We start from the raw sequence: 26,213 nt of genomic DNA on the forward strand, positions 1-26,213 counted from the left end.
TATCCAATTTTTACTATTTTTTGTTTTCTACTTTTAGCACTGCTAGCTGCCAATTCTTTTGAAACACTTGCTGTTCAGGTTCAGACTCATTGAGTAGCCTATTTGGCCCTTGGATATGAGGGACATAAAATGACTAAAGTATAAATAAATAAATAAATAAATAAATGTTGGGAGAAATGCATACAATAATATATAAATAAATGAATAATTCAATAAATGCATCAATAAATATATAAATAAATATATATATAAACAAATGCAACAATTCATATAAAAATGTATATATCAATAAATATATTCATATATTTATTTATGTATTTCTGTGTCCATGTTGTACAAGGAAAAGTAAATATGTAAATTAAGTGGGCCGTCCTAACATTACTGAAGTAGGATTGGTCAATTTTGAAAAACAGACAGAAGCAAATTTACATAAATACTTTTCCTCTTACGACCTGGACACAGAAATAAATAGATGTGTAAATGTACAAATACGGAAATAAATTAATAACTCAATTAATGTGGAAATGTATGCATTGATACATATATAACTGTAGGAATACCCTTATAAATGAATAAATACATGTAAAAATATATAAATAGCCTTTTTCATTAACAAAGTATATTTATTATTTATTCATTGATGTATTGTTTTCAGCATTTATTTATTTATTTATACATTATTGCATGCATTTCTCCCAACATTTATTTATATTCTTTACATTTATATTTTTTTATATTTTTATAGTTATTTTTTTGTCCCTCATACTTGGATACAATTTGTTTGTAAGGAAATTAAATATGAGTCAGTACGGCTGTTCTTAGTTTAAAGGTGCCGTTTTTAGGTTTTTACAACAGCAGGTTAATCAGCTAGAAAGCAAACCAGCTCAACTCAGGTGACCTCACCTGACTGGAACACCGACAGGTACTTACCTCTCTCAGATCAGTGGTGTGTTATTGGACTGAGTGGGGGCCGTCCCACATCTCGGAGTGGGAGTATTGTGGAGGGGCCACGTGTACAGGAACTGGAGTCTGACAGCTTTGCTCTCTGACTGGAAACGACGCAGCTCTGTTTGAATAGGAAGTCCAGCTAGCATTAGCTCCTGCAGCTAGCCATCTCTGATTACCAGACTCCATTTGAACTTCCCACAGTTTCGTCGTCAAGACAGGTCGGTCGGTTTTTTATCTGCTCGCCCTGCTTATATTCAGCACCTCTTACTTACACCAAACAGCGCTTTGCTCACCTATAATGTTCTACTACCCTGCTTGTGTTAGCCATTCAGCTAGCGTAGCAGTATCATATAATTCATGTGACGTGATGTGGCTCAATTCACCTGCTAACTAACCCCTTTACGTTGAGAACATTCGGTTGCTAAGCGACAGCTAATTCAGTGGATACATGAAAGTGGACAATGTGAAATACCTGGCAGTGGCGATGTTTTGATGTTATTCTGTTGTAATATTATGTAACACATGACATCTCACATCAACGAACTATGTCATCTTTCACGTCTGTTACTACTACCTTACGTCTATTTTATTTATTTATTATGTTAAATATTATGCAAGTAAAGAAACTCCAGCCGTTATCGGTAGAGGTGTGACGTTTCCCACACTGTGTTAGGGAGCGATCTCTGTGTTGACATTGTATTGTAGGCTACTTCTGCATTTTACTGCCTATTCGTGTGTATTTCTATGTTATTTGTTGACCTGAGTTGTTTTTATGCGACGAAAATCATTTTCTTCTGAGTCATGCACACACACGTATGTCAGTAATTGGTGTGACGCGAGAGGGAATTTCTAATGGGCGTTTATCAATTGTGGAAAATCCGATTTTACCAGAACGCATCATTTATGTGTAGTGTTAAACGGTTGTGTATGACGGCCTGAATCGATGTTGTGTTTTTGTCCTTGCAAAAATCCATTTTCAGAGTTGTTTTCTCCATAACTAACTAAATAAGAGGAAAATACGATTTAACAGTTGATCATCATCATGGGTGTCTAATAAGAAAGTGTTAAATTCATTATTCTAAATATTTTTTTTACAAATATTTTAAAGAAGATGCATAAAAAATATAGAAAGAGCAAATCTATTTTGTAGTTTGGAATGACATCTGGATAAAAACAACACACAGTATTTCGATTTTAAGCAGTTAGTCAAACACTAACATAAAGACATATAGATAAACCCCATTATCTTGTTGAGTTAATGTGGATGTAGTAAAATCTTGTGATTGAACTGTGAAATTATGGCACTTTACTACATCTTAAATGCTTTTTTTTTTTTACATTTCTCAAGGCAATCATGTCTGTCTGGAGAAAACTGTGGCGCAGGAACTGCCTGGCCGTGTCCCTGCTTTGCTACATCCTGCTCCACAGCATGGACGTGCACGCACGGCCAGCCAACATGTCCGCCTCTAAAGAGAAGTCTCCGGCCGCCAAAGACGAGAACGAGATCCTTCCCCCAGACCACCTGAACGGGGTGAAGATGGAGATGGACGGCCACCTAAATAAAGACTTCCATCAGGAGGTGTTTTTGGGTAAAGAGATGGAGGAGTTCGACGAGGACTCTGAGCCCCGAAGGAACAGGAAGAAGCTTATTGACATATTCTCAAAGTAAGACTGACTTTTCAGCTTTGACTTTATCTCTGAAGTTACAGCGTTCTTGAATAACAGAACTGCTGATCAGGTTCTTCAGAAGCCTCAACCAGGAAAACAAAGTTCTAGTGCAGGACTTAAAATGCCACACACTTGAAGACCAGGCGAGTGAAGAGGTGTGGCCTGTGACAACAATCTCAGATATGCTTTGATAACTATACTTATCACTTTTATGGGAAGCTTAAGGTGTGTTCGGATAAGGTATCCCTGGGTGGTGTCGTAACAAGATGATATCGTAGTGAATGGAGTATTATGGGACCCTATAGTTAGTCACAAGGTCTAATTTTCCTCTTTGTGGAAGGCAGAAACCAGATGCACAATACATTGAATTTAGGAGGCAGAAATGGCATCATGAGACAAAAAAATGTAATTCAGTTAGTAAAATAAGCTCTGCATTGTAATGGTTATTATCCCATGTAAATTTACCAAATCCAGAGAAATATCCCTGTACGTTTATGAGGAGATCAAGGATACACTCTGATATTTAGATATTATTGTTACATTACCTGTGCTTTAATGTTTGAGAAGAATATTTCCCCTGTTGCTGGTTTGACAGCAGGAATGGTCGGTACATATTTTCTGCAGTAATCCCTGTCTTGACACATTTACCTTTCAGCAAGAAAAATGCTTACCAATCTCACCGACCTTAAATGGTGAAAGGAAACATGTCAGTGTTAATGGTAGTAGTGCTCAGCAATTTTTAAACAAGGAAACAAGGCACAGGATTGGTTGTAAGCTGGACTGATGGTGCAACGAATGATCTGTTACAGTTGGTTGTATATTAAAAAAAAAAACAGTAAAATGGTATAATGCCGGAGTTAATGTTAACCAGTTCTAACTAATTAATTTTTTAAAACTCTCTCCTCCCAGGGTTGATTTCAACAGGGACAGGAGTGTGAGCGCCAAAGAGATGCAGCGCTGGATCATGGAGAAGACGGAGGAGCACTTTCAGGAGGCCATGGTGGAGAACAAGAACAGTTTCAGAGCCGTTGACCCAGACAAAGACGGTGAGAGACAAATCTGCAGGAAAAGCCACTTTCAATTCAAATCCCACAGTCCTTTAGTCTGGAGGCATGTTTGGGACATGCAGCAACACAGTGTCCTAAACTTGTGTAAAAATCTGTTCAGTCAAAACCCAATTCAGCAACTCATTCCTCGTGTGTAGGTCATGTAACGTGGGATGAATACAAAGTCAAATTCCTGGCCAGCAAAGGTTTCATTGAAAAGGAAATAGCCGAGAAGATCAAGAACAATGAGGATTTGAAACTGGATGAGGAAAGTAAGTATACACCTACTTTAAATATATCTGAATCTTCTCATTCTGTTCTTCAGATGCTGAGTTAACAGCTGTCAGGGTAACAGTTTAACTGAGGTGAATTATTTTGTCTTTGCAGCTCAGGAGGTTTTGGAAAGCTTGAAGGACCGCTGGTTTCAGGCCGACAACCCCCCTGCTGACCAGTTGCTGAACGAGCAGGAGTTCCTCTCCTTCCTTCATCCCGAGCACAGCCGAGGCATGCTCAAGTACATGGTGAAGGAGATTGTGCGAGACTTGGGTAAATTTAACTCATCACACCATCATTGTTGTCTTAACAACACTGTTTACACATCCCTGACATGTTACATCCCTATAAGGTTAGAGGTGGAGCTTGTTAGCAAACAGAAGCTTATTGACTCATCCGTCAGATATGAAGCAATATTCAAATCATGTGATACATTTAATGTCAATGTTGACTCTACTGTTATCTTTGTTTGCAACTCCACAAACTCCTGAGAGGAAAATCCGTCTCTTCAGCTGCTAAATGTTCCACTTTGTTCACCAGCTAGTCACTAACATTGTTGGTGTATCATGCTGTGTTCTTAGTGGGCAGTAGATTTCGAGTGTTTTTACCTGAATACAGCTGTTTTCTGCCGCTGAGAGCAGAGAGAGTGAACCAAACGCAGTCAACCTGCAGGCTGTTGAAACATAAAAACAAGTCATAATTTGTTCCATTGCTAATATAAGAATATTCTACAATCCACTTAGCAGACGCTTTTATCCAAAGCGACGTACATCAGAGAGTAAGTACAACACAAGGAAGGATCTAGAAAAAAGGGAACAATGTCAGTAAGAGCAAACGATCAGCTTTGAGTCTGATTGGACACACAGGTGCTGACAGGAAGTGACCAGAGGCAAAGCACAACATTGAGGGCAGTTCTTGAGAGCTCTAATCAGTATAGAAACCATCTTATAAGTCATCGTTATCAAACAAAAACCATCGTCATTACCATCATCATCATCAATAATATGGAGACCATCATCATTAAGTTAGTAGGTATTCATGAAAGAGCTGGGTCTTTAGCTTTTTCTTAAAGGTGCAGAGGGACTCTGCAGATCCAATGGAGTTTGGAAGTTCAAGTTATTGATTATGAAAGAGTCTAAATGAACTTGAAGATCAATCGATCTTTATTTGTTTAGTGCGTATTCATTACAAGACACTTTACAAAATGAGCAGGTCTAGACGGCACTCTTTGTTCTATTATTTATAAAGACTAAACATGAATCCATCATGAGCACAGCACAGAGGAAACATTTAGCAAGTAGGAGTGGCAAGAAATACCTTAATGTTAACATGCTGAAACCACATTGTTATTAGATTTCAATCAGAACATGGTGGTCATCAGTACTTGATGATGACTGATAATATTGGCAGGTATTCTGTCTGTTGATGTAATAAATATGACAGTGCCTGTTTTTCTTCCATTAAAGAAACCTTGTATAAGTCGGGTTAGGGTTAGAAGCGCTCTGTGTAATTTTCTGTGACAGATACAGGGTGAATGATCATGACATGTTTGTTGATCTCTTTTTGCAGACCAGGACGGTGATAAGAAACTGACCCTCTCGGAGTTCATCTCTCTGCCTGTGGGCACCGTGGAGAACCAGCAGGCTCAGGACATCGACGACGACTGGGTGAGAGAGAGGAAGAAGGAGTTTGAGGAAGTCATCGATGGAGACCGCGATGGCATCGTGACCATGGAGGAACTGGAGGTCAGTAACGAAAAGCATCGGCATGGTTAGATTGTTCCTGTGTTAATGTTTTTATACTTTTCATTTGTTGTCAATGAAGTTGTCTAGTCAGTATTTTTCAATAACCATGTGGACAGACTATAAAGATATTAACATTTGTTCAGTGAGGACTCAAAAAAAAAAAACACAATTTCTTTTCTACCCTGCCGTTAACTTTTGGTATTTGTTCCGGCGTTGCTGCAGGAGTACATGGACCCGATGAACGAGCACAACGCTCTGAACGAGGCCAGGCAGATGATCGCCGTCGCAGATGAAAACCAGAATCATAGCCTGGAGCTGGACGAGATTCTCAAGTACAGCGAATACTTCACGGGAAGCAAGCTGATGGATTACGCCAGAAATGTTCATGAGGAGTTCTGAAGACATTCACCGTCCTCATGCACCCTACACCTGCTTCAGGGACAAGCCTGAGGAGGGGGGTGGGAGGGGGTGGGGGGGCAACCTAACGATGGGATGATCTAGTGTGCAATTGTTTGTTTAAAAGCCTAGCCTCAACGGCCTCTTTCACTGCTGACTAAAAATGAATACATCCTCCCTTCAGCTCCAGACTGTCTGCCCGATCAACGTCTGCCTTCTGTGTGCCACTGTTTTGTTTTTTTTCACCTTTTAAATATTGAACGTCTCCCAGAGTTTCAGGCACCACAGCACCTCTAAATTAGTTCGTGTTGTATTGTGAAATGTGTGTATATTTGGAAATTTGAACCCTGACTTTCCGTTTCCTGTCGCAGCGGTGAGAGAGACCGCAAAGCTAGGCAAGTAATGTGCTCTGCAGGAGGAAACGTTTTAGTTTTAGTGTCTATATCGTGTAAATATTAATAGTCATGTACCAATGCCTCCATCAGAGAGAAAGACAAGAGAATAAAAACGGTGCAGCTGAGAGGAAGAAAACCTGACTCCAAATTTCCACATACTCTGGGCGCCGCAGTCTGTCAGCGTTGCGCACAATGCCACGTTTCCTATCATATGTTCCGTCACTTTATCAACATTACGCAACGACAGGCACCAAAAGAACTTCAGAAAGACAAAGCAACATGTTGTTTGCATGTTATTTTCTTTGTTTTCAAGTGATCCTGTAGTTCTCCTGTGCTGTGTGTACAGCTGCTCATGGCTGCGGGCACTGAGTATGTGGAAATTGGGTGTTACAGATAAATCACATCATTGTGAACAAAGTTATGGTTTAATTAACACTTAATTTCCCCTCATTTGAAAAGGGGGATTTTGGTCATTAGTGGCTAACAACTCCACTAAACTCTGAGAGATTACATCCGTCCTTCTTCTTCCAACAGGGTTGTAACTTTGTAAAAAAAAAAAGAAGAAAAAAAAAGAAAACTAGAAATAGCTTTAAAATAACTGCCTCAATAACTCAGTTATCTTACGTAGCACAGACTCAATCATAAGTTATTCTCAGAGGTTTCAAGCTTAACATGTAGACAACAGATTAATATATGATATATTGAGAGATTGAAGGTAAAGCACAGGTGTCACACATCACTAAAAAAAACTAAAACTAACTTTTTAAAACTAGTTTCACGTGTGTGTTAGCTCAGAAGAGGCCTGTGGTCGGGGCCTACATCTTTCCTTGACTTGACTAAGTAATATGGAGTCTACTTTTTCTGTCTTCAGGGGCTCCCTAAGTTAATATTCCTGAAGTGAACTAAGAAGAATTTATTTATTTATTTGATCAAAGTGCTTCGGATCAGCTGCATCTTTGATCATCACACAGGTCTGTGCTTGTTTCTTTTTTTGCCCATCCAAACAGAGGCTGGTTTGTCCTCCTCGTCTTGGTTCACAAACCAACAGAGCGCTCACTCTTCTTCATATTTACCTGTTACATTTTTGAATGGGTTAAATTTGTACAAATCCACGTGTACCTTGTTTAAAAATGCATGGACCAACAGTGTTTTGTTGAATCTCTCGATGACCTGTGCTGTGTGTTTTTTTTGGATCCTGGCGTCTCTGTCCACGGCCCTGTTTGGATTGTAAATCAAGATTTATGATGACCGAATGTGACACAGCTTTATATAAAAAAATATATTGCAAATAAACTGGTGGATAAAATAAATATTTCTTATAAATAGCGCCTGTGGTTGTATTATACTCAGTGTATTATTCGTTTACTCTACACAATGTCATACAATATTTAATATTATATCAAGCGAAGTTCATAATTTCGCGACAAATCTTGAGATAGATGTTGTGGTAGCATTTATATTAATGATGTTATTGATTAAAATAACAGCTCTCTGCCATGCTAGTAGCTATGTGTACATGAACTGTGGTTCTACTATGCTAATGCTAAGATGTTCACTGCTGAAAAAGCACACCTGCTAATGCTGAGTCATGTCTGAAGCACCTTTAAGGAGTTTTAACTGCCCATGAAACACACTGAAATTAATAATTCTGCCTCTTTATGACCTGCTAAAGCTAACGAGAACATCAACAACAACATTAACTTTGTCTAATAGGAATGTTAAGACACAGTGTGTGTAGTGGTGTATCATTTGCACCATGATAGTAGCATGCTGGTATGCTAACACATTGTGCTAACAAGATGTACATTTACCCTAGACTGTGATAAATTTGACAGAAATCGAAACACTAGTTTATGAACTTCATTATGAATTTGCAATATGAAATGGTCTGTTAGGTTTGGCTTAACTCTGGGGTTGTGATTTACATTTGCTGTATCTTAAATAGTGTGTCAGGTTTGCCATTTCATTTGAATCACCAGTCAGTCTACCATTTCTGTTTGGAGAAGATTTTATTGCGGTATTTAAGGGTTAAGGTTCATTGTGTGTGTCCCATGTAATGTAGCACTTCACAACACAGCAGGATTGTAAAAACAACCATCATTTCACTGAAACAAATGATTTTAGAAGCGGTTACATACTGAACATCAATTTCTTATTATTTTTTTTCAATAAATGATATTTGTCAGGTTTTATTTAATCACAAATCAAAACACATCACTGTGAGTTGCAACCTAAACGGCTGAGTTTGATGGTAGCCTGAAATCCAATCAGATTGTTATGTGCACGCTTTACTTCACAAACATCACTTCACAAGACAAAAGCTTATTTCACTTTTTCCTCCGATTCTTTAACGTGTCCGTCTTCAAGTCCGTTGTAACATTTTTTTCTGCAAAGCGACACTGAAAATAAGCGAAGCCCCGGTTTATGACGTTGTCCTGAATGCTACTCCGTGTCAGACACATGCAACCTTAAGAACTACTTTGAAGTGTAAAAAAAACCCAAAACAGCGATCCTCTCTAAATACAACAGCCTAATCTTCAACATACACAACATATAAATATAATCCAAAACGTAAAAAAAGAATCGACATGGAAAACATTTGAAGGACACAGTGACACGTCATTATACAGTACAGTACATAGCTTACCTTCATCATTGTTTCCATAGTACAGATAAAACACACACACACACACACACACACACACAGAAGGTACATTCAAATAAAAACACACAACATGATCCATAGTATCACCACATCCTTACGTATTAAAGGTTCAAATAAAAGACGTTGTTACTACAAATAAGTAAGGCGATTGTGAGAATGTAAAAGCAACTTGAAATGATTTTGATACTCATAATAAAAGTCATAATTATGTTGTAACCTTTAACAAAGAGCAGCAGTTTCCAGTTCACCAATATGTGTCAAATAAAAATGTAAGCTTTAAAATTATCAAAAATTAACACTGCAGTCTGTAAGATGTAGAATTTTCTGCTTTAAGTTTGGTTTCCCAGAAATGTAGGGAATATAATTGAAGATGGCTGACGTTTCTGCTCATGTTATTTGAAGTAAGTACCCGGAAACAAAGCAGAAGGTCAGCTTTTTAACTGCATACTTGTTGTGTCTTTTCAAAATGTAATGAATTGGAAAACCAAGCAAAAAAAAAAAAAAAAAAGAGAGAATGTGTAACTGTTAAGATATTAACAGACTGCAATGATTGGTGCTTTTGAACAAGCTGTAATTAACTCCATCCATCCATCCACTATCTATACAGCTTCCTGTTTGAGGGTCGCGAGGGGCTAGCTGTGATTGGGCGAGCGGCGGGGTCGCAAGTCAATCCCAGGGTTGACATATAGAGGCAACCAGCCACACTCACATTCACACCTACGGGCAATTTAGTCACAAATGAACCTATCGAGCATGTCTTTGGACGTTGGGAGGATGCCCGAGTACCCGAGGTAAACCCACACATGGACGAGGAGAACATGCAAAACTCCACGCAGAGAGGCTTCTGTCCGACAGGGATTCAAACCAGGAACCTTCTCGCTGTGGATCGCCGTGCAGCCCTAATTAAATCAGACTTTTCCATTAATTCAAACATTTGATCATGATTCAAATTGATGATGATATTCTGTGTGACCAGAGGAATAAGACTTGATCGGTAAGGTAAAGAGAAGGAAAAAGAAGTCTAACCACAGTCAGTCCAGGTGAGCTTGTGCTCCTCTCTAGTGTCGGTCTCCATTTGGTTCATCATTCAGTTCATCACAGGTAGGGATACTGGTTCAGTTTCCGCGTGTAAGAAGCACTGGAGTGATGGAAAGGCGTCCCTCCCAGCGGCATCGTCTGCTGCTGCTGCTGCTGTTGTTGTTGTTGTTGTTGTTGTTGTTGTTGGGGGTTTCCGTACTGTCCCGCAGCAGACCCTCCCAGGGCCAGGCTGCTGCTCTTCTGCAGCAGAGCCAGAGAGGAGTACGCCCCGCCTGCCCTGTTGTGACGCGACGACACGCCCTGCATCTGATCCACAGCCTGGGACACAGACGCCAGCGCCGCCGAGGCCGGGTAGGCGTACAGGTTGGGGGTCGAGGTGAAGAGAGGGTTCTCGTGAAGTCGGTAGGATGAGTGCGAGGAGACGGGAGGCGGGTATGTGGGCTGACGCCTCAGGGAGCTACCGCTTCCTGTTTGGTCGTTGGATGATGACAGTACAGACTGCTGTACCTGAAACGACAAAGAGGTCGAATGAGGGCGTGTATGGAGTCTCTCCAGTTAACTTCAAGTGAGAACTGAATCTCCGTCTGGAGGGGTTGAGTTACAGTTGAACATAATCTTTTGAGAAGGTTCTACCATGACTGAAGTTGAATCCAAAAACTGAAACTTTGTCTTTTGTTTTTTTTATGTTTTTATCATCCTACCATCCTGTTTGTCCAACAACACAAAGATTAGATTTTCTTGAGTCTGCCAAACAAGCCAACTTTAGATATGAGGGGAGACACAGAGACCTCTATCAGCCAACTCTATCAGTACACTGTGACTGTCGTCAGGCCGACAGGAAGAGCTACAGAGATACAGAAATCCAATCACATTAACTATCACAGGGATTTTGTTTGTTATGCTGATACAGCTGGAATAATAACTCCAAAATAAGGACGCTTGTATCGTATTGTTTTGCTTTCATGCTACGATAATGGCCCAAAAGCTCCCCAATAAGCGCTAATGTCTCCTGATTCCCAGACGGAGAGCTCATGTGTTGCCGTAGGAACAGAACCGAAGTCTTTTGCAGCAGAAATCAGAAAACATCAGGAAGCCGTTACCTGACTGAGGTTCAGAGGCTGAGACCGGCTGGATGCGGCTCGTTGTTGCCGATCAGTGCTGGACTCTCCCGACCGACTGGACTGCTGACCTGACCCCTTCTTGGACTTTGCAGAGCCGCTTGTAGGTTCATCTGCCGCTGTAAAACCAGACAGAATACTGTGAGCACCATGGAGGTGATAAGACTAGTTTGATAGGTGAAATGGATCTTTGTCATTTCTGCTTTAACTATCAAAACCAAAGTCCTTAAATGCATCACTGAGCTCACTATTAAAACACATACTGTCAAATAAAATGTGAATTAGAAGAGTACAAAATGATATTCATGCTTGGATAGAATTCAAACACCTGTGGACTGAGGACCTGGAGCTGCCGGGGCTTTGTGCGTTGTGCTCTCCACCGGCTGGCTCTTCACAGAGGGCATGATGACAGCCAGAGACTTGGCGGGCTGTGAGGTGGTCTTTGGGCTCAGGGGGCTGCTGGTGGAGGAGTCTGAGTCATGAGAGTCGTGTACGGTCACACAGCTGATCACGTTGGGCCTCTGGCTTGTTCCAGAGCTGCAGGACAGAAATGTGAATAAACCCTTTCAGCAAAAAAAAAAACATTTTACTAAAAGTGTGAAAAAAGTTTTGTAGAAAAGAAAGCGAGCGGACCAGGCAGTGGGGAACTTCCTGTCATCTTCGTCCTCTGAGTCGCTGTGGATGGTGATGATGCTGACAGCAGGACTGGGCGTGTCGGAGATGACGATGGGCTGAGACTGATCACCAGCATAGGCAGACGTGTTGTGGACCACAGTGGATGACACAGGCCTGGAAGGACAACGATGAAATCCAAAAAAAAAATATATATATATATAAGCTCCTGTGGGGAACTTACAGCATGTGTTGACCTCTTATATATTTACCTTCTTTGTCCTGTACATACCAGTAGTAAAATACACTATTCAACAAGAATCTTTACTGTACAGAATGTTATGAAATCTTTTTGCAGCATGTCACCTCGTCTCATCTGGACACTTTAACAGCGCTCAGAGGGAGCTAAAAAGAAATCCACCAGCAGTCAAGAATGATACCTCCTTTTATCCTTCTAAGTACACACAACTAAGGCACCTCAAAAAGTCCAGGATATTCTGTTATATTTATTTTGGCATCTTGTTTAATTGTCAATTTTAAACACACATAACTGAAGCAATTTTTGGGGTTTAAAGATCAAACAATAAGTCACTTGAGGGTTTTCTTTTTTTTCTGGATTCTCATTTTACTCATTTTTTTTCACTTCATCTACCTCTTTCATTTCATATAATTTGTTTGTTTGTTTGTTTGTTTGTTTGTTTGCTGCAAATATCAAGTGAAAACTGGTGAATTTATGGAAAGCAGATCCAAACTATCTCTGTTTGAATTCAACAGAATATAAAACACAGTGTTACAAGTCCTTGTACTGTGATTGTTGTTTTTACCTCCGTTATGTTATTTCCTTTGGTATTTCGAGTTATCACTTGGGGACACAGCTTCTCACATCACTTGTAAAAAATAGTCATCTTAAAATATGCATACTGTATGTCAAGACATTTTTTTAAGAAATCGTTTAATCCAAAGTTAATCAATAACAGCTTGTTTTCAAGGACATCTGAAAAAAAAGTTGGATTTCCTGTTTTACGAGTCAGCTGCTCTTCTTGGACTAAAGTGGAAATATCATCCGACGTTTAGTTGGTTCTCAAAAACAAGTAATGATGGCAGCACTTTGAGCTTTAATCGTTCAATTGGCATCTAAAGACTAAGGGTTTTATTAAAGTTGCTGCAGCCTCTCTGTCTGGCTAGCAGAAGAAACAAAGATCAAACACACTGTGTTTTGATCTATGGACGATCCTGCTCTGAGCATCGTGTGGATAATGTGAATGTTTGTCGCTGTGACAGGATACCTGGCTCTGCTCTCTGCGTGTCGAGCCTTTGACCTCTTCCCCTGCTGGGCTCTTGTGGGAGCGGCTCCTGAGTTGTGGTTCTGTGAGGCAGCGTGACGGCCGACCCCAGAGTCCTGCTGGCTGACTGCATCGTACTGGTTTCCATGACGGCCCCTGTGAAAAATAAGAAACATGGACAGAATGACCTAAATCTTTTTAAACACAGCATTAAAAAACACAGAGTTTAAAAAAAGAAGAAAAATAATTCACCTCCAGCCTGAAGCTTGTTGGCTGTCAGAAATCGGAGCACCCATGGGTGATTCAGGCACCACAGCCTGCCCCGGGTTGTGGATCGCCATGCCAGGCATCTGCTGCCATGTGGAAGGGATGAGGATCTGCTGTGTGCCAGCTGGCCAGCCCTGCTGCATGAACACACACATACAGAAAGAGACATTTTAATCTTATTTCTAAAACCTTCAACTAAACTTTCTAAAGAGAACAAAGTAAGTTTTTGATCTCAAAAAGAGTATGGGTTATTTATTAAGTTTATAACTGAAATAAAAGGCAGTTTGTTGACCACCACTAACATTCCTTTCTTCATCCTGCACAAAGACAACCAACAGATTTTACATGATTTTTTAGATCATCAGCATCTTGTTTACAAACTGAATCCCTGTGCAGAGAGAGAGAGCTCCTTTTGTTATTACTTAGAAAGAAAGAAGCTGAAAGAAGCAGAAAATACCAAAAGAAGACAGAGAAAAGCAACTTTTTCCATCCAGTTCTGATGCCAAGCATGCATGTGTGTTCATGTCCTGAGCTGTGGGGAATAAAAAAGTTATGTAGAACCGACTGGAGCAGCCCAAAGACACCTGTTAAAAAGTGAAGGGAAATGATTACAACTGATGTAAAATAATTCATCCAAATTCTCTCCAGTTTCCCCCGAGCTGTCGTCACCCTCAGGCACAATGGTTCCTACTGAAGAATTCAATCTTGTTCATCTAGTTTCCAGAATGAATTCTGTGCAGAAAGAGAGCGGCTTTTGTTACTGCTGAGAAAAGAAATGTGCTGAGAGAAGCACTAAATACAATCAAAAACGTTTAACTCGGGTTGTGATGCCAAGCATGTTGAGATTCAGTCCTGTGCAGAGAAACGGAAAAAGGGATCCAGATGGGAAAAGTAGAACAGCACACCTGAAATACAACAGGAGAGTGCTAGTTTCAGAAAAGGAAAGGGAGACGTGGTTTTAATACCAAAAAGAGCCCTGAAATTTTTCTCAACATCTTTTTTTAATTTGTTTTTGAATAAATGTTGTAAGAAGCCTTGAAGGTGTAAAGAACAAACCAAACTTGTGAGTTACACAGTACGTGCCCTGATGCACACCTTTCGTCCATTAGGAGGAAAGAAGAAGAAGAAGGTTATGATGATGGTGTTTTACCAGCATGTAGACATTCTGATCCAGTAAACCACTGAGGCTTTCACCCTTACAACCTGAGTCTATAATCTGCATTCCTGCCACAGAGGTGTACACGCTGCTCACCAGCAGGGGGTCCAGGGAGGCCTAAGGGGAGGTGTGAGGTGAGAGGAGGGGAGGGGGAAAGGACCACAGGTGTTGAGAGGACACATGTGGAACACACCTGTACCACCATAAATTTACTAAAAAACCTAAATAGGAGGGAGGTTTACCTTTGGATCAAGAGTTTTGAGTTAGTGATGACAACAGAACAAGAAAAAGGAGAGCAAAGGGGGGTTTAGGGGTTAATACAAAATAAATAAACTGAGGTATAGGGGAGAGGGTATTAATGAGTTTAATGTTTTACGCTATGTAACCAATCCAATTTTAAGATTGAAATCTGCACACTTTATGCACTTCCACACTTAAATCCATGCACCACCACACGTTTGCACTTTTTATGTATTTTCCTTGTTTTTTGATTAAGTATATGTGACTCTCCCTGCAACCAAGTTTACCTAAAGTAACCTGATCAGTTGAATCTTTAGATCGTTATTGATTCATCAAGTCTTTAAATGGACTTTACTGTTGTCCCTGGTAACCAGGGTATGAGCATATTTGGGTTACTTAGTCCAGGGGTTACCAGCCAAGGGGTCAGGACCCCTTCAGACAGTCCCAAGATTAATGTCCGGGGTCATGAGAAGACAAATGAGGCAAAAGAGAAGCAAAACAAAGTTCTGCCACACAAAAATGTGTATTCATCTTTTGTACTTCTCTTTTAACTTGGCTGGGTTTTGTTTTTGCCATTTTACATCTTTAGACCTCCAAAAGATTAATTACATTTAATTATTATCTGTGAAGCAAAGACAAGAATTGTCTCTCAAATATGACTGCAAACAACTCAGAGATATCTGAAACATGATAAGGGACTTAAACTACACGCAGCTTTCAGTGATCACAAGTCAAAAATGGTTGGAACCGTTAGTTTAATATTTAAAGGTCAGATATTATTCTCCTTTTCAACTAGTTTAAATAAGTCTCCGAGCACCCCGAAAACATGTGTGTGAAGTTTCTTGTTCTAAATCCACTCTGATCCTGTATTTGATCATGCCTATAAAACCCTCTATTTCAGGCCTGCTCAGAACAGGCTGTTTCTGTGTCTGTACCTTTAAATGTAAATGAGCTGTGTCTGACCACGCCCCCTCTCTGGAAGAGCTTTTGTGACTCTGGCTTTCTCGCACCATGCCCTATTGTTTACAGTGAGAAGGCAGACTCAGAGGGCAGAACAAACACCTAGCTGTGGGAGTGTCACCCACCTGGGGGAGGGGTTACTGCCCTTTGTGATGTCATGAAGACAAAATCTCTAAACGGCCTGTTTGAGCACAAATTGTCTGAAAAGATGAGCAGGCAAAAGAATGAGAGGATGGACTTTTCTCATACTAAGGAGGTTTGTAGAGAGGCTGGAGACCCACATTAGTGTTAGAAAATCCTGGTGTAGTGTATTTTGCATTATATGCGACCTTTAACATCGGGCTCTACCTGTGTCAGCATGCCGGGCTGGATGTGAAGAGACTGGGAGGACTGGTTCTGAGGAACTAAAGGAACTGAGTTTTCCATCCTCACTGGGTAACCAGACGGCTTACTGGATGTTTGAAGACCTAGGAGGAGAGGACAGAGGAAGATTATTGTTGAGACATCCATCACGAGAACTGATGACGACTAACACATATTCAGGGATAATGATGTCAATGCTACTGGAGAACAATATCTCTAAAGGTTTCTACAGTTTACAGGGTATGTGTGAACATGACACACACATGTGGTATCCTCACCCTGGATGGTTGGCGGACACACTATGAGTGTTTGCTGGAAAGGCTCGGTCTGGGTGCAGAGCTGCGTGGGTCTGGTCTGCAGGGGGACGCCCTGCTGGGTCAGGCCCGGGATGTTTATGGTGGCCTGCTGGTAGAGGCCGGGCTGGTAGTTCAGCAGAGGGACGTTACTGCTGAGGGACAGGGACTGGCCCCCTGTCGACGCCATCTGTGACACAAAACGACAAGTTCAAGTTCCTGGAAATGTGAGTCCAGATTTAAAGCGCTTTAAAAATAAATTTATTAGTATTAGTATTATTATTATTATAAGAACTCATGTGCTCTAGCATCGTGTTTTTCAAAAATATGGAAGTTGTGCTGGTAGTACTGCCGAAATGCCCTTTGAGCAAGGCACTCAACACCAACAGTTCTGGTACCTGTGTAGCAGCCCCAATCTGACATCTCTCCACTAACGCATGTCCACAGATCCTGTTTGTGCATGTGTGCCTATATGTGTGTGAAGCATGTCTCTCAATAACAGAGTGTAAACCAAGAATTTCCCTCAGGGATTCATAAAGTATGTAAAATAAAAAAAATAACAGATAAAGTTCTTGCCTGATTGTGCTGGTTGAGTTGGCTGCTGAAGGTGACCGTGAGGTTGGTGGCTGCACTCGGGGTGTTGTTGCTGGCGAACATATTTTTCCCGTTCTCAAAGGCGCTGCATCTGCGTTTACATATATCCATATTCTGGAAGCAGGACTTCACACTATCAAAAGAAAATTAATTAAAAAAAACAAAGAATCAAACGAGGACACAGACAGAATCCTGCAAAGTCACTGCAAAATCAAAACCACAGACACGACAATCATTCCTGTTTTTATTTTTTTAGCACGGTCCTGCAGCCGTTGTCTTACTGCGAGCTGTGAGGGAAGTGCAGCAGGTGCGTCATGGTAACAAACGGGTGGTTCAGCGTCTTCATGGGCGTGATGCGTTTGTCCGCGTCGAGCGTCAGCATCTTCTTCAGCAGGTCGATGAACTCTCGCCTGTCGGCTTTCTCGGCTAAAATATCCGTGCCCTCCAGGGTTGTCATGTTCACCTGCAGGGGGAGAGGACAGAGGAGTCTGTTTGTCGGACTGCAGCGCTTGAAGGATTCCTGGTAACGCCGACGTCAACATACCAAAACACGTTTCATATTTTAAACCTCTGTCCATGCAGCAGAGCAGACTTAAACCCACACAATGCTTTTTCTTATTTAAAGAGGAGGATTTCAAACATCTCCTCCCTCACCTGCATCATATCATCGAGACAGTTGAAGATGTATTTTCTCGCCTCCTTTGACTTGATGCCCATTTCCGCCTCGTGCTCTGAGGACGTCTGCAGGGAAAAACACAACAGCAAGAGCTCGGTAAATGTACTGTACTTATGCTTTGTGGAGGAATCCGTGAGGTGATGACTCACTTTGAGTCTCCAGAGGGGGTAGCTCGAGTCGGGGCCCCTGTTGAAGAAGCGGCTCGTCTTTGTTCCTGCACTCAGCAGGTACTCTGCAGGAAGGCCCTGAGTCTGGGAAATGTAACGAATCTGAGAGAGACGACAGAAAGACGTCAGGTAGGAGAGATGACAAATGGAAACTCAGGGGAATATATGAGCTGTGGTTGATACAGTTAAAATCACATCAGGGATGTTTATGTATTTAGAATCAGAATCAGCTTTATTGTCCAGGTATGCTTAAACACACAAGGAATTTTACTTTGGTAAACTGTGCTCTCTTTGTACAAAGGTATAATATTAAATATCAACAATAAACACAAAAATAAACAAATAAGCAAAGACTAATATGTACGAGGCTAAATAGGATAATATAAGATAATAGTGCAGTGGTGGTAGTGCAAAAATGCTGCATGAGGTAGTTTTTACAGTATTTACATTAAAAAGTGTGCATATATGATAATTTAAATAAAATAATATATGTATATTCTGCTAAGTGAATGGTAACATTGTACATGTTCATTCACAGAGATGTTTCCTGTTGGGCTGTCATCAATTGAGTTTAACGGCTGTGTGCCCTGACACAGGTTTTGGTATTCATATATTATAAATAGATTAGAGATTTTATGAAAACTAAATGATATGCATATCAACCAAAACCTTTCACACTGTAGTCTGCACGCATTCACAGTCACACAAAACAAGTGGTTAAAACCTCTTGTTGGACATTTTGAAACACTTTTTTTGCAACATAAACAACAGAACTTTGTTTCATATGTTACAGCCAAAATATTCTTGGATTTGTTTAGCAAAAAAAAAAAAAAAGGAAACGGGTGGCAGTAGGGACTTGTGTTGGAACCAGAGGGTCGCCGGTTCAAGTCCCACTGCGGACAAAAAATATGGAAGTTGGTCTGGTGGCTGGAGAGGTGCCAGGTCACTTCCCGAGTACTGCTGATGTGCCCTTGAGCAACGCACTAAACCCCTAAACCGCTCTGGTGCACTCCCTGGGATTAATAACGTATGTGTAAAAAAAATAATTAAAACCTAATATTAAAGACGCAGCCTGGCAAGCACCTTTAGATGTGCTTATATAGAGCCCAGACTGATGAGAATGGTATAAATCTACTTATCAGGCTCTTGAGAAATAAAAATGATTTAGTGTACTGCCTACATTTTTAACCTTTTTTGGGGTAAAAAACGTGTTTATGAAATGTCAGTGTAGGTTCTTTAAATTACATGCACATAGATGATCATGACTCTAAACCAACCGTCATTGTAACTATACATATATGTATATATATATATATTATTTTATTTAAATGATAATATACGCACATTTATTTATGTAAATACTGTAATTAACAATCTGTCACATAACTGCATTTTACTTATCATGTTACTTCAGCATCTTTTGCACTATCCACCACTGCACTGTTTCATGTTTAGTCATGTAAATATTAGTCTTTTCTTATTATGTTTATTGTTGATATTTAATGTTGTACCTGTACATAAGAGAGCACAGTTCACCAAAGTTAAATTCCTTGTGTGTGTAAGCATACCTGGCCAATAAATCTGATTCTGATTCTGATCATTATAGTGTGTATACATGAATGCTGTGCAGCTGACCTGATCGTACTCGGAGGCCCCGGGATAAAGAGGCCATCCCAGGAACAGCTCAGCGATGACACATCCCAGAGACCACATGTCGATGGCTTCACAGAAAGGAAGGCCCAGAACGATCTCTGGAGCTCTTGAAGCACATGGAAGATAATATCAAGGATATTTAACTTGTTACAAACACAATGAAGTTACTAACCAAAGGTCATCACACTCACCTGTAGTACCGTGACTGCAGGTAGGTCGAACAAACCGCCTTGGACACGTGGCTGGCCGAGCCGAAGTCGATGACCTTCACCCTGTACGGCTGCCGCAGAGGATCCACCAGCATGATGTTTTCGGGCTTCAGGTCGGCGTGGATCAGGCCCAGGCTCTTCAGCTTCATCAGCGCCGTGGCGACCTGCTGCAGGATGGGCCGTATGCACTTGAGCATCAGGGGGCTGAACTTGCTGTGCTTCAGGAAGTCGTAGAGGTTCTGCTCCAGCATCTCGAACACGAGGCACGTGTGGTTCTTGTGCTGGAAACACTCGTAGGAGCGCACAAAGTTGAACTCGTCGGCGTTCTCCGTGCTCAGCCTGCTGAGGATGCTCACCTGCAGTACGAGGAGGACGGAGAGCGTGGAGGAAGATGGAGGCACACATTTGTTAATTAGTGGAAAATACAGAACTTTAAGCAGACTAATCCCTTTTCAGTTAAAGGACTCCATTTCCCATAATGCTTTGGGGGATGTTTTATTCCAGGCTCAACGATCTTACCAAACCTGGTGTTTTTAATTCCTTTCAACAAACTCACCTCAATTTGACCTTGCCGGGCATAAGAGGGGTGGTTCTTCAGAATTTTAATTGCCACTATCTCATTGGTTCCCCTCTTCCAGCATTTTGCCACCTGACCAAAGGTCCCCCGTCCCAGGAACTCGAGCACCTCGTAGCTGTTGGACATGGAGCACAGGATCTCATGCTGCACCAGCTGGTAGTCGCCCTCGCTGTGGGAGTTGCTGCTCTTGGTTGTAGAAGTCGAGTGTGCTATGGACTGAGCCGTGGTGGTTCCCCCTCCACCGGCCGCGCGGTTTGAGACGACGGGGGCGGAGAGCTCCTCCAGGATCTGGACGCTGTCGCTGCTGTCCACCTCCTCGCTCTTCCTCTTCAGGCTGTACTGCTTGTGGTAGAGGTCACACGGGTGGGAGGCGGACGCCGCTTCCTTCACGCGCCGGCCGGAGGAGGAGGCGGTGGAGGAAGAGGAGGACGGAGGTCCGCGGAGGCTGCCTGTGCTGTCTGCCGCCCGCACCACCGTCTGCTCCCTGGAGCCGGCTGTGGGCGGCTGCGCCTGGTTGGAGTTGTACACATGGTTGAAGTTGGAGTCAGAAGTGGAGGGCGCGGCTGCCTGGGACGGGCTCTGCTGGTAGTAACCATTATCTCCCAGCTGGTTCGATGCTTCCCAGGAGGGGTTCTCCACTTTAAGCCTCTTTGAGCGAGAGTAGGCACTGGAGGACACGGAGGGAGAGGAGAACGCCTGGAGCTGCGACGACATGTCTGAGGATGAAATGAAAGATCAGCAAACACCATCAACAAGAACTGCTTAAGAAGATCTTTAACTATGTTCATTTAAAGGGAAACATTTTTGGATTAAATGCACTCCAGGTCACCCTTACCCCCAACTACAGCTTCCATAATAAAGTAGAACGATCATCTTTCTAACAATGTTGACAAAAAAAACTGCAGGAGTTTTGTAAAAGTAGCTGTTTGGTCTGCCTGTAATGTCACAGCTGATTGGTGTCTGATGTAGAAATAGTATGGCATATTATTTTGATCAGAAAAGCAAGAAAATATTGTAAAAAAAACAAAAATTGAAGTGTTCTTGAACTGGACATAATGCACCAAACATCACAGATACATTGGACGAACCAGATGCATTGTTTAAGTGTTTTAGCAAGCGTGCTAGTTCTCAACACCGGTCCACAGGAGGCCTTTGAAAAGAAAACAATTAAGATAGGGAGAAAAGCGATAAAACAGAGAAAACAACGAGACAATAAATAAATAGACATAAACGGTAGAGCAAAGGCAGCATGATCAAACAGTAAACCAGTCAGAAGCTTTTCATGTGAGCACTGTTGTTCTGATTGAGTCCTCTGTTAAAAGCGTTCCTGTTGCTCTCTAGTTTTCTGCCAGTGGGCGGAGAGCTCCAAAGTTTTTCCCCCCTTTGCAGAGAAAGCAGACCGGCCAAAGGATGTCTCGTACATTGGGACAAGACAATAATCGCTGACGGAGGCTCGTGTGACGGCCCTACGAGAGCTCTGACGCCAAACAGTGGTGACACGTGATTATTTACACATTTAACAGTTTAAAATGACTAAAATTCATAAAATTGTCAAAGATGAAAAGGTTGTGTTTTCTGTTTTTTTTTTAATTGCAGCAGTGATGCCATCTCATAGGTTTCTGGTCCATGACTTTTATTGTCTGCTAATATAAAGAAACAATAGGTTTGAATGTAGATGGAGACGTTTGGGACCATGATGTGACGCAATATGACAGATGTGGAAAAAAATCAGTGCACGCATGTATAATTTGGCAGTTTGACGTGAAACGAAAACGACTTAGATTTGGTTTGACCTTCTTCACAATGTGCTTAACCTCACTGTCAAATGTTTGAAATTCTCACCCATGATGACGCCTCGCTACTTAACTTATTTTACTACTCTGATACATTCTTATACCTCAAATACATCGTTTCCATTGATTTATTATCATTAATATTCAGACTGATTTTATTTGAATAAATTCTTGGATGCTCCAATCCTCAGAAATATGAAAAACAACAAAGTATTAAAAAGACATTATTTATAGGTTATAAACATCATAACACACCTGCATTGTTTCATCTATAAGTGTTGTCCTGTCTACCTGTTATACCCTGTAACACCTGTACCGGTAACATTCACAGTCTATGGTCATACCCCTCCTTTATAACACATCTGGATACCTGTGCACACCTGAAGACAGTTGAAAAGCTTCACCTTTTCATAAATGACATTACCTGTATTTGATGACTTGAACACACCGGTGCAGATCTGACATCTAAGGCCTCTCCATCCTCTCCTCTCCGGGCTCTGGGTGCCGCTGCAGCTGAGCAGCTGAGCTTGCTGGCCGCCTGCTGATGGAGCTCTGTGGCGGGATGGAGGAGGGCTCCGCGCACAGCTAACAGCTAACTACGAGTTCACCCCGAGTCATATCTGACTCCGAGTCCGCAAGTCACATCTCGAGTCAAGCGGCCACACGGTGCATAATGTCCGTGGAGGTGTCAGACAGCGTCATAATGAGCGCTGTCGGCCCAGACACAGCTCCATCACCATCATCATCACAGTCTGACTGCTCAGCGTACTTCCTGTTCTGTCGACGTAACGGCGTGACGCACTGAACGTCAAAGTTAATAGAATAGAATAGAATTACTTTATTGATCCCAAACTGGGAAATTGTGGTTACAGCAGCAGGTTATCCAAACACACAATATGAGTAAAAAACACAATGTTAGCAAATTTAAACATAATATAATATTAAATACAAAGTAAATAAGCACTAAAAATATGAAAACTAAGAATGGGAATATACACAACCAGGATTATAGGAAGATTAAATATGGAAGATTAAATGTAAATGTGCAAAAACAGAGTTGTAAATGGACAGTACTGACACAAGTTAAAGTGCATGAGTGTAAACATATTATAAGCAGAAACTATACTATAAGAAGCTCAAAGGAGTACAACATCAGACCTTTCAGTGAATGATCTCATCCAGGTGTTCTGAATACAGGTTAACATCACATCTAACAGAGTTTGTCTTTTCTGAGCAAGCAGCTTTCTCTGAATCACACAACACACTCTTATTTCACTGGATGTTTGACAAATTAAAACATTAATTAATTAACTAATTCAGGTTGCATTTTATCTTTTTGCAATGAAGTGTTATGTTGCTTTTGTCTGTTACACAGTTAAACCTTACATGGACTTTTATCTTATTTTGTATGTACACATCGCAACACAATACAACCTCACTCTCAATCATCACTGAATGTAATAGTCAAAAGTTAAATACAACTTTAAGAAGGCCTATTGCTATTGCACTTAACTTTGCTGTTATGCTGCATTGCTTAATTAGGCCTACTTACTTGTACTCCCACTTCACTGCATTTGGGATGTGTGTCATTATGGTTGGAAAAGAAACATGATAAGACAGAAGTCTGGAGTGAAAAGATATGCAGAAAAAAGACTGAAAATCGTCCCCTAGGTGACAGTGGTTCCCAAAGTGGGTGGTCGGGACCCTGAGGGGCTGGCGAGACACTGAGGGGAAGGCTTATAAGATGCCAAAAACACAAAATACAACATCATTTACCCATTATCGTAATATGTACAAAAAGTAGTTCCATTTAAAATGAAATCAAAGTCATTAACTTAGATTAAGGATGAAAAGATGTTGTTTTTTTTAAATCCTTAAAATGTAACTTTGCACATGACAGTAACAGTGTTATAGCCCGTGCTTTAACCACCTCCAGGAACAAAGGGGTCCCCAGCTTCTACTAGGATACCAGAAGAGACAACACAATGCAATCCTCCAGGCTGGGAGAAGAGTTTGCAACTGTTTCACCACAAAGTCATCGTAACTGTGAAGTTGGTTCCCTTTATATTTGATCTGAGAGATTCTGAGTCTGCCACTCAGATCTTACATTTCTACACATAAAAACTGTTCTATGTTATTATATGTTAGAAATGTAAGAACTGAGTGGCATGCTCAGACTCTCTTATGTAGATTTCATAATGATGATTACAAGCTGCAATACTTCTCCTGCAGGAGTCTCATATTTCCCCAACAGAGGGCGCTGTTGTTGTTGTGGTTGCAGAGACGTGAATGTGGCTGCTTTGCTTTTGACCAAAAACACATTTGACTGCACAAAGTTTAACAAGGACAATGTTTATTCTCAATCCATCGATCGTCAGCATTTCCTCCTCATTCTGATATATTAGCATTTGATGCTTCTACAGCATGTAAACAGTAACAGAAGTATTTCATAGTGGTACTGCAGAGTCAATTCAAACAAAAACACATCACAAAGACTACACCAGCATAGTCATTTAGACATTTTGACAAAATAAACTGCTCATCAGGAGAAATAACACTGCCACATCAGAACGGTCGACGATGGTATGACACACGGCTAGATTCAAGTTTATGTATGGAGTATAACGGGAGTAAATGCATGCAGTACAAACAGGAAGTATGTGTAAAAGTATTGATGAATTTCCTTCAATAAATCAAACATGTTGATACGAGTAATGGAACATATGCAGCGAACTAATTCATTAAACACAAGGTAAACTAAAGAAGTGCTCGGTATTTTATCAAAAAGTTTCATCTAACATTGTACAAAAGCTTTAATTTTATATACATGTAAGAGGAAAAGACCCGCAAATCCTCATGGAAAATAAAAACATAGATCTAAGAACAGCACACGACTTAAATGCAGCTATTTCTTCACTATGATCCACTTTACGTTGCACATTTTTTTCTGTGGAATAAGACAGAAGCTAACTCATTCTAAATGTTGAAATGCAATCTTTCTTTCTACATCCAAGTGGTTCATCTTCAAAGCTCAGGTTGACTTGTGATTTTACGTTTTTGACTCAATGAGGGGACAAAAGAAAGGATTTTCAAGTCTTTTCATTCTTTGCTCTTCCTTGCAGACTACCTGAAGGAGTGTCTGAAGTGCACACTCCTCCGCTTCAGCTTCTCCGGGTTGTGTGAGGCCATGTGGGAAAACTCCCGGAAGATGTCAAGGTACGTGGCGTCTCCTGGGGACGAAAACAGAAAAATAAGGATGAAAATGAGTCAAAACATGTTGTATGAATACAAACAGCGATGAAAACAGAAAGAAGAGGAGCCCTGGGTTGGAAAAAAAAAAAAAAGCCTCATGAATGCAGACGGAGGCACCATGAAGCCTCCCTCTTTCAACTCTCCAAATTCTGAGCCTTTACTTCTTTTCTCGTGTCCATGGCAGCCGCTGAATCTGCCGGCACCACAAAAGCAGTTGAACTCTTTTGTGTCCCGTGAGAGCTCCGAGGCTCGACTAATTAAAAAAAAAAAGAGGAGGAATGAGCATTCCTGGTTTTTCCCTGTTTCTGTATGTGTGAGAAAATAGAAGCAGGCTGGGAGATCAAGGACTACAGGGCTTCTAGTTTATCCCACTTCTTCCAGCAGAAACAGTTTATAAATGTTTTATAACCTCGGGTGGAACATGTTACGAGTAGAGTTGTTTTGAGTCTCCGTCTTTCCATTCAAATCTCTAATTCTAATAATTTACTTTTACTTCACTACAATCATTTGTGAAGTTTTGGTAAATTAACAAAATCAATCTTCATATAACTTCATATAAAGAGTTTGTTATGTGATTTTAGAAATGAAAATATTTTGATTTGGGACGTGCATTAATGGAGAGATGTCCGAGTGGGGCTGCTACATGGAGCTAGCCAGAGCTGTGGGGGGTTTGGTGCCTTGCTCAAGGGAACCTCTGCAATACTCGGGAAGTGAACTGGCACCTCTGCAGCTACCAGACCAACTTCCATATTTTTGGGGATCGCACTGGGACTTAAATGGTCGACTCTCTAAAAAATATTACTTCACTTTTTGGTAGCTCCACAAG

The 26,213-nt window shown here is 41.1% G+C and overlaps 3 protein-coding genes across 4 annotated transcripts in view; 1 reads left to right on the top strand and 2 right to left on the bottom strand.

Moving 5' to 3' along the window:
• Positions 1–1,008: 1,008 nt before the first annotated feature.
• On the top strand, positions 1,009–7,797 carry sdf4 (stromal cell derived factor 4). The gene is made up of 7 exons (XM_020651344.3): positions 1,009–1,166; positions 2,297–2,613; positions 3,526–3,662; positions 3,821–3,934; positions 4,050–4,208; positions 5,505–5,680; positions 5,903–7,797. Exons 2-7 carry the CDS (start codon positions 2,303–2,305, stop codon positions 6,077–6,079), a joined length of 1,074 nt encoding a protein of 357 aa, XP_020507000.1. The 5' UTR covers positions 1,009–1,166; positions 2,297–2,302; the 3' UTR covers positions 6,080–7,797.
• A 664-nt stretch (positions 7,798–8,461) lies between these two features.
• hipk1a (homeodomain interacting protein kinase 1a) lies at positions 8,462–22,907 on the bottom strand. The gene is made up of 16 exons (XM_020651357.2): positions 22,560–22,907; positions 20,322–21,058; positions 19,748–20,121; positions 19,539–19,662; positions 17,886–18,005; positions 17,715–17,801; positions 17,342–17,523; positions 17,043–17,193; positions 16,452–16,656; positions 16,159–16,277; positions 13,440–13,591; positions 13,191–13,343; positions 11,926–12,081; positions 11,621–11,829; positions 11,275–11,411; positions 8,462–10,681 (listed from the first exon to the last, which is right to left on the bottom strand). Exons 2-16 carry the CDS (start codon positions 21,054–21,056, stop codon positions 10,232–10,234), a joined length of 3,354 nt encoding a protein of 1,117 aa, XP_020507013.2. The 5' UTR covers positions 21,057–21,058; positions 22,560–22,907; the 3' UTR covers positions 8,462–10,231.
• A 1,564-nt stretch (positions 22,908–24,471) lies between these two features.
• acap3a (ArfGAP with coiled-coil, ankyrin repeat and PH domains 3a) overlaps positions 24,472–26,213 on the bottom strand; it is a 73,306-nt gene continuing 71,564 nt past the window's right edge. For both annotated transcript variants that reach the window (XM_020651348.3, XM_065961097.1), the window contains exon 25: positions 24,472–25,365. In XM_020651348.3, the coding sequence (XP_020507004.1) occupies positions 25,259–25,365 (107 nt within the window). In that variant the 3' untranslated portion in view covers positions 24,472–25,258. The remainder of the gene's footprint in view (positions 25,366–26,213) is intronic.

The sequence above is a fragment of the Labrus bergylta genome, chromosome 12 (assembly GCF_963930695.1).
Source record: "Labrus bergylta chromosome 12, fLabBer1.1, whole genome shotgun sequence".
Lineage (NCBI taxonomy): Eukaryota > Metazoa > Chordata > Actinopteri > Labriformes > Labridae > Labrus > Labrus bergylta.

Bases quoted from the DNA above. Each gene is read 5' to 3' on its own strand.
- sdf4 (XM_020651344.3), top strand. From the start codon at position 2,303: ATGTCTGTCTGGAGAAAACTGTGGCGCAGGAACTGCCTGGCCGTGTCC. The intron at 2,614-3,525 runs GTAAGACTGACT...CTCTCCTCCCAG, and splicing joins CTTATTGACATATTCTCAAA to GGTTGATTTCAACAGGGACA. The intron at 3,663-3,820 runs GTGAGAGACAAA...CCTCGTGTGTAG, and splicing joins CGTTGACCCAGACAAAGACG to GTCATGTAACGTGGGATGAA.
- hipk1a (XM_020651357.2), bottom strand. From the start codon at position 21,056: ATGTCGTCGCAGCTCCAGGCGTTCTCCTCTCCCTCCGTGTCCTCCAGT. The intron at 12,082-13,190 runs GTATCCTGTCAC...TTGTCCTTCCAG, and splicing joins CACGCAGAGAGCAGAGCCAG to GCCTGTGTCATCCACTGTGG. The intron at 11,830-11,925 runs GTCCGCTCGCTT...TCTGTCCTGCAG, and splicing joins AGGAAGTTCCCCACTGCCTG to CTCTGGAACAAGCCAGAGGC.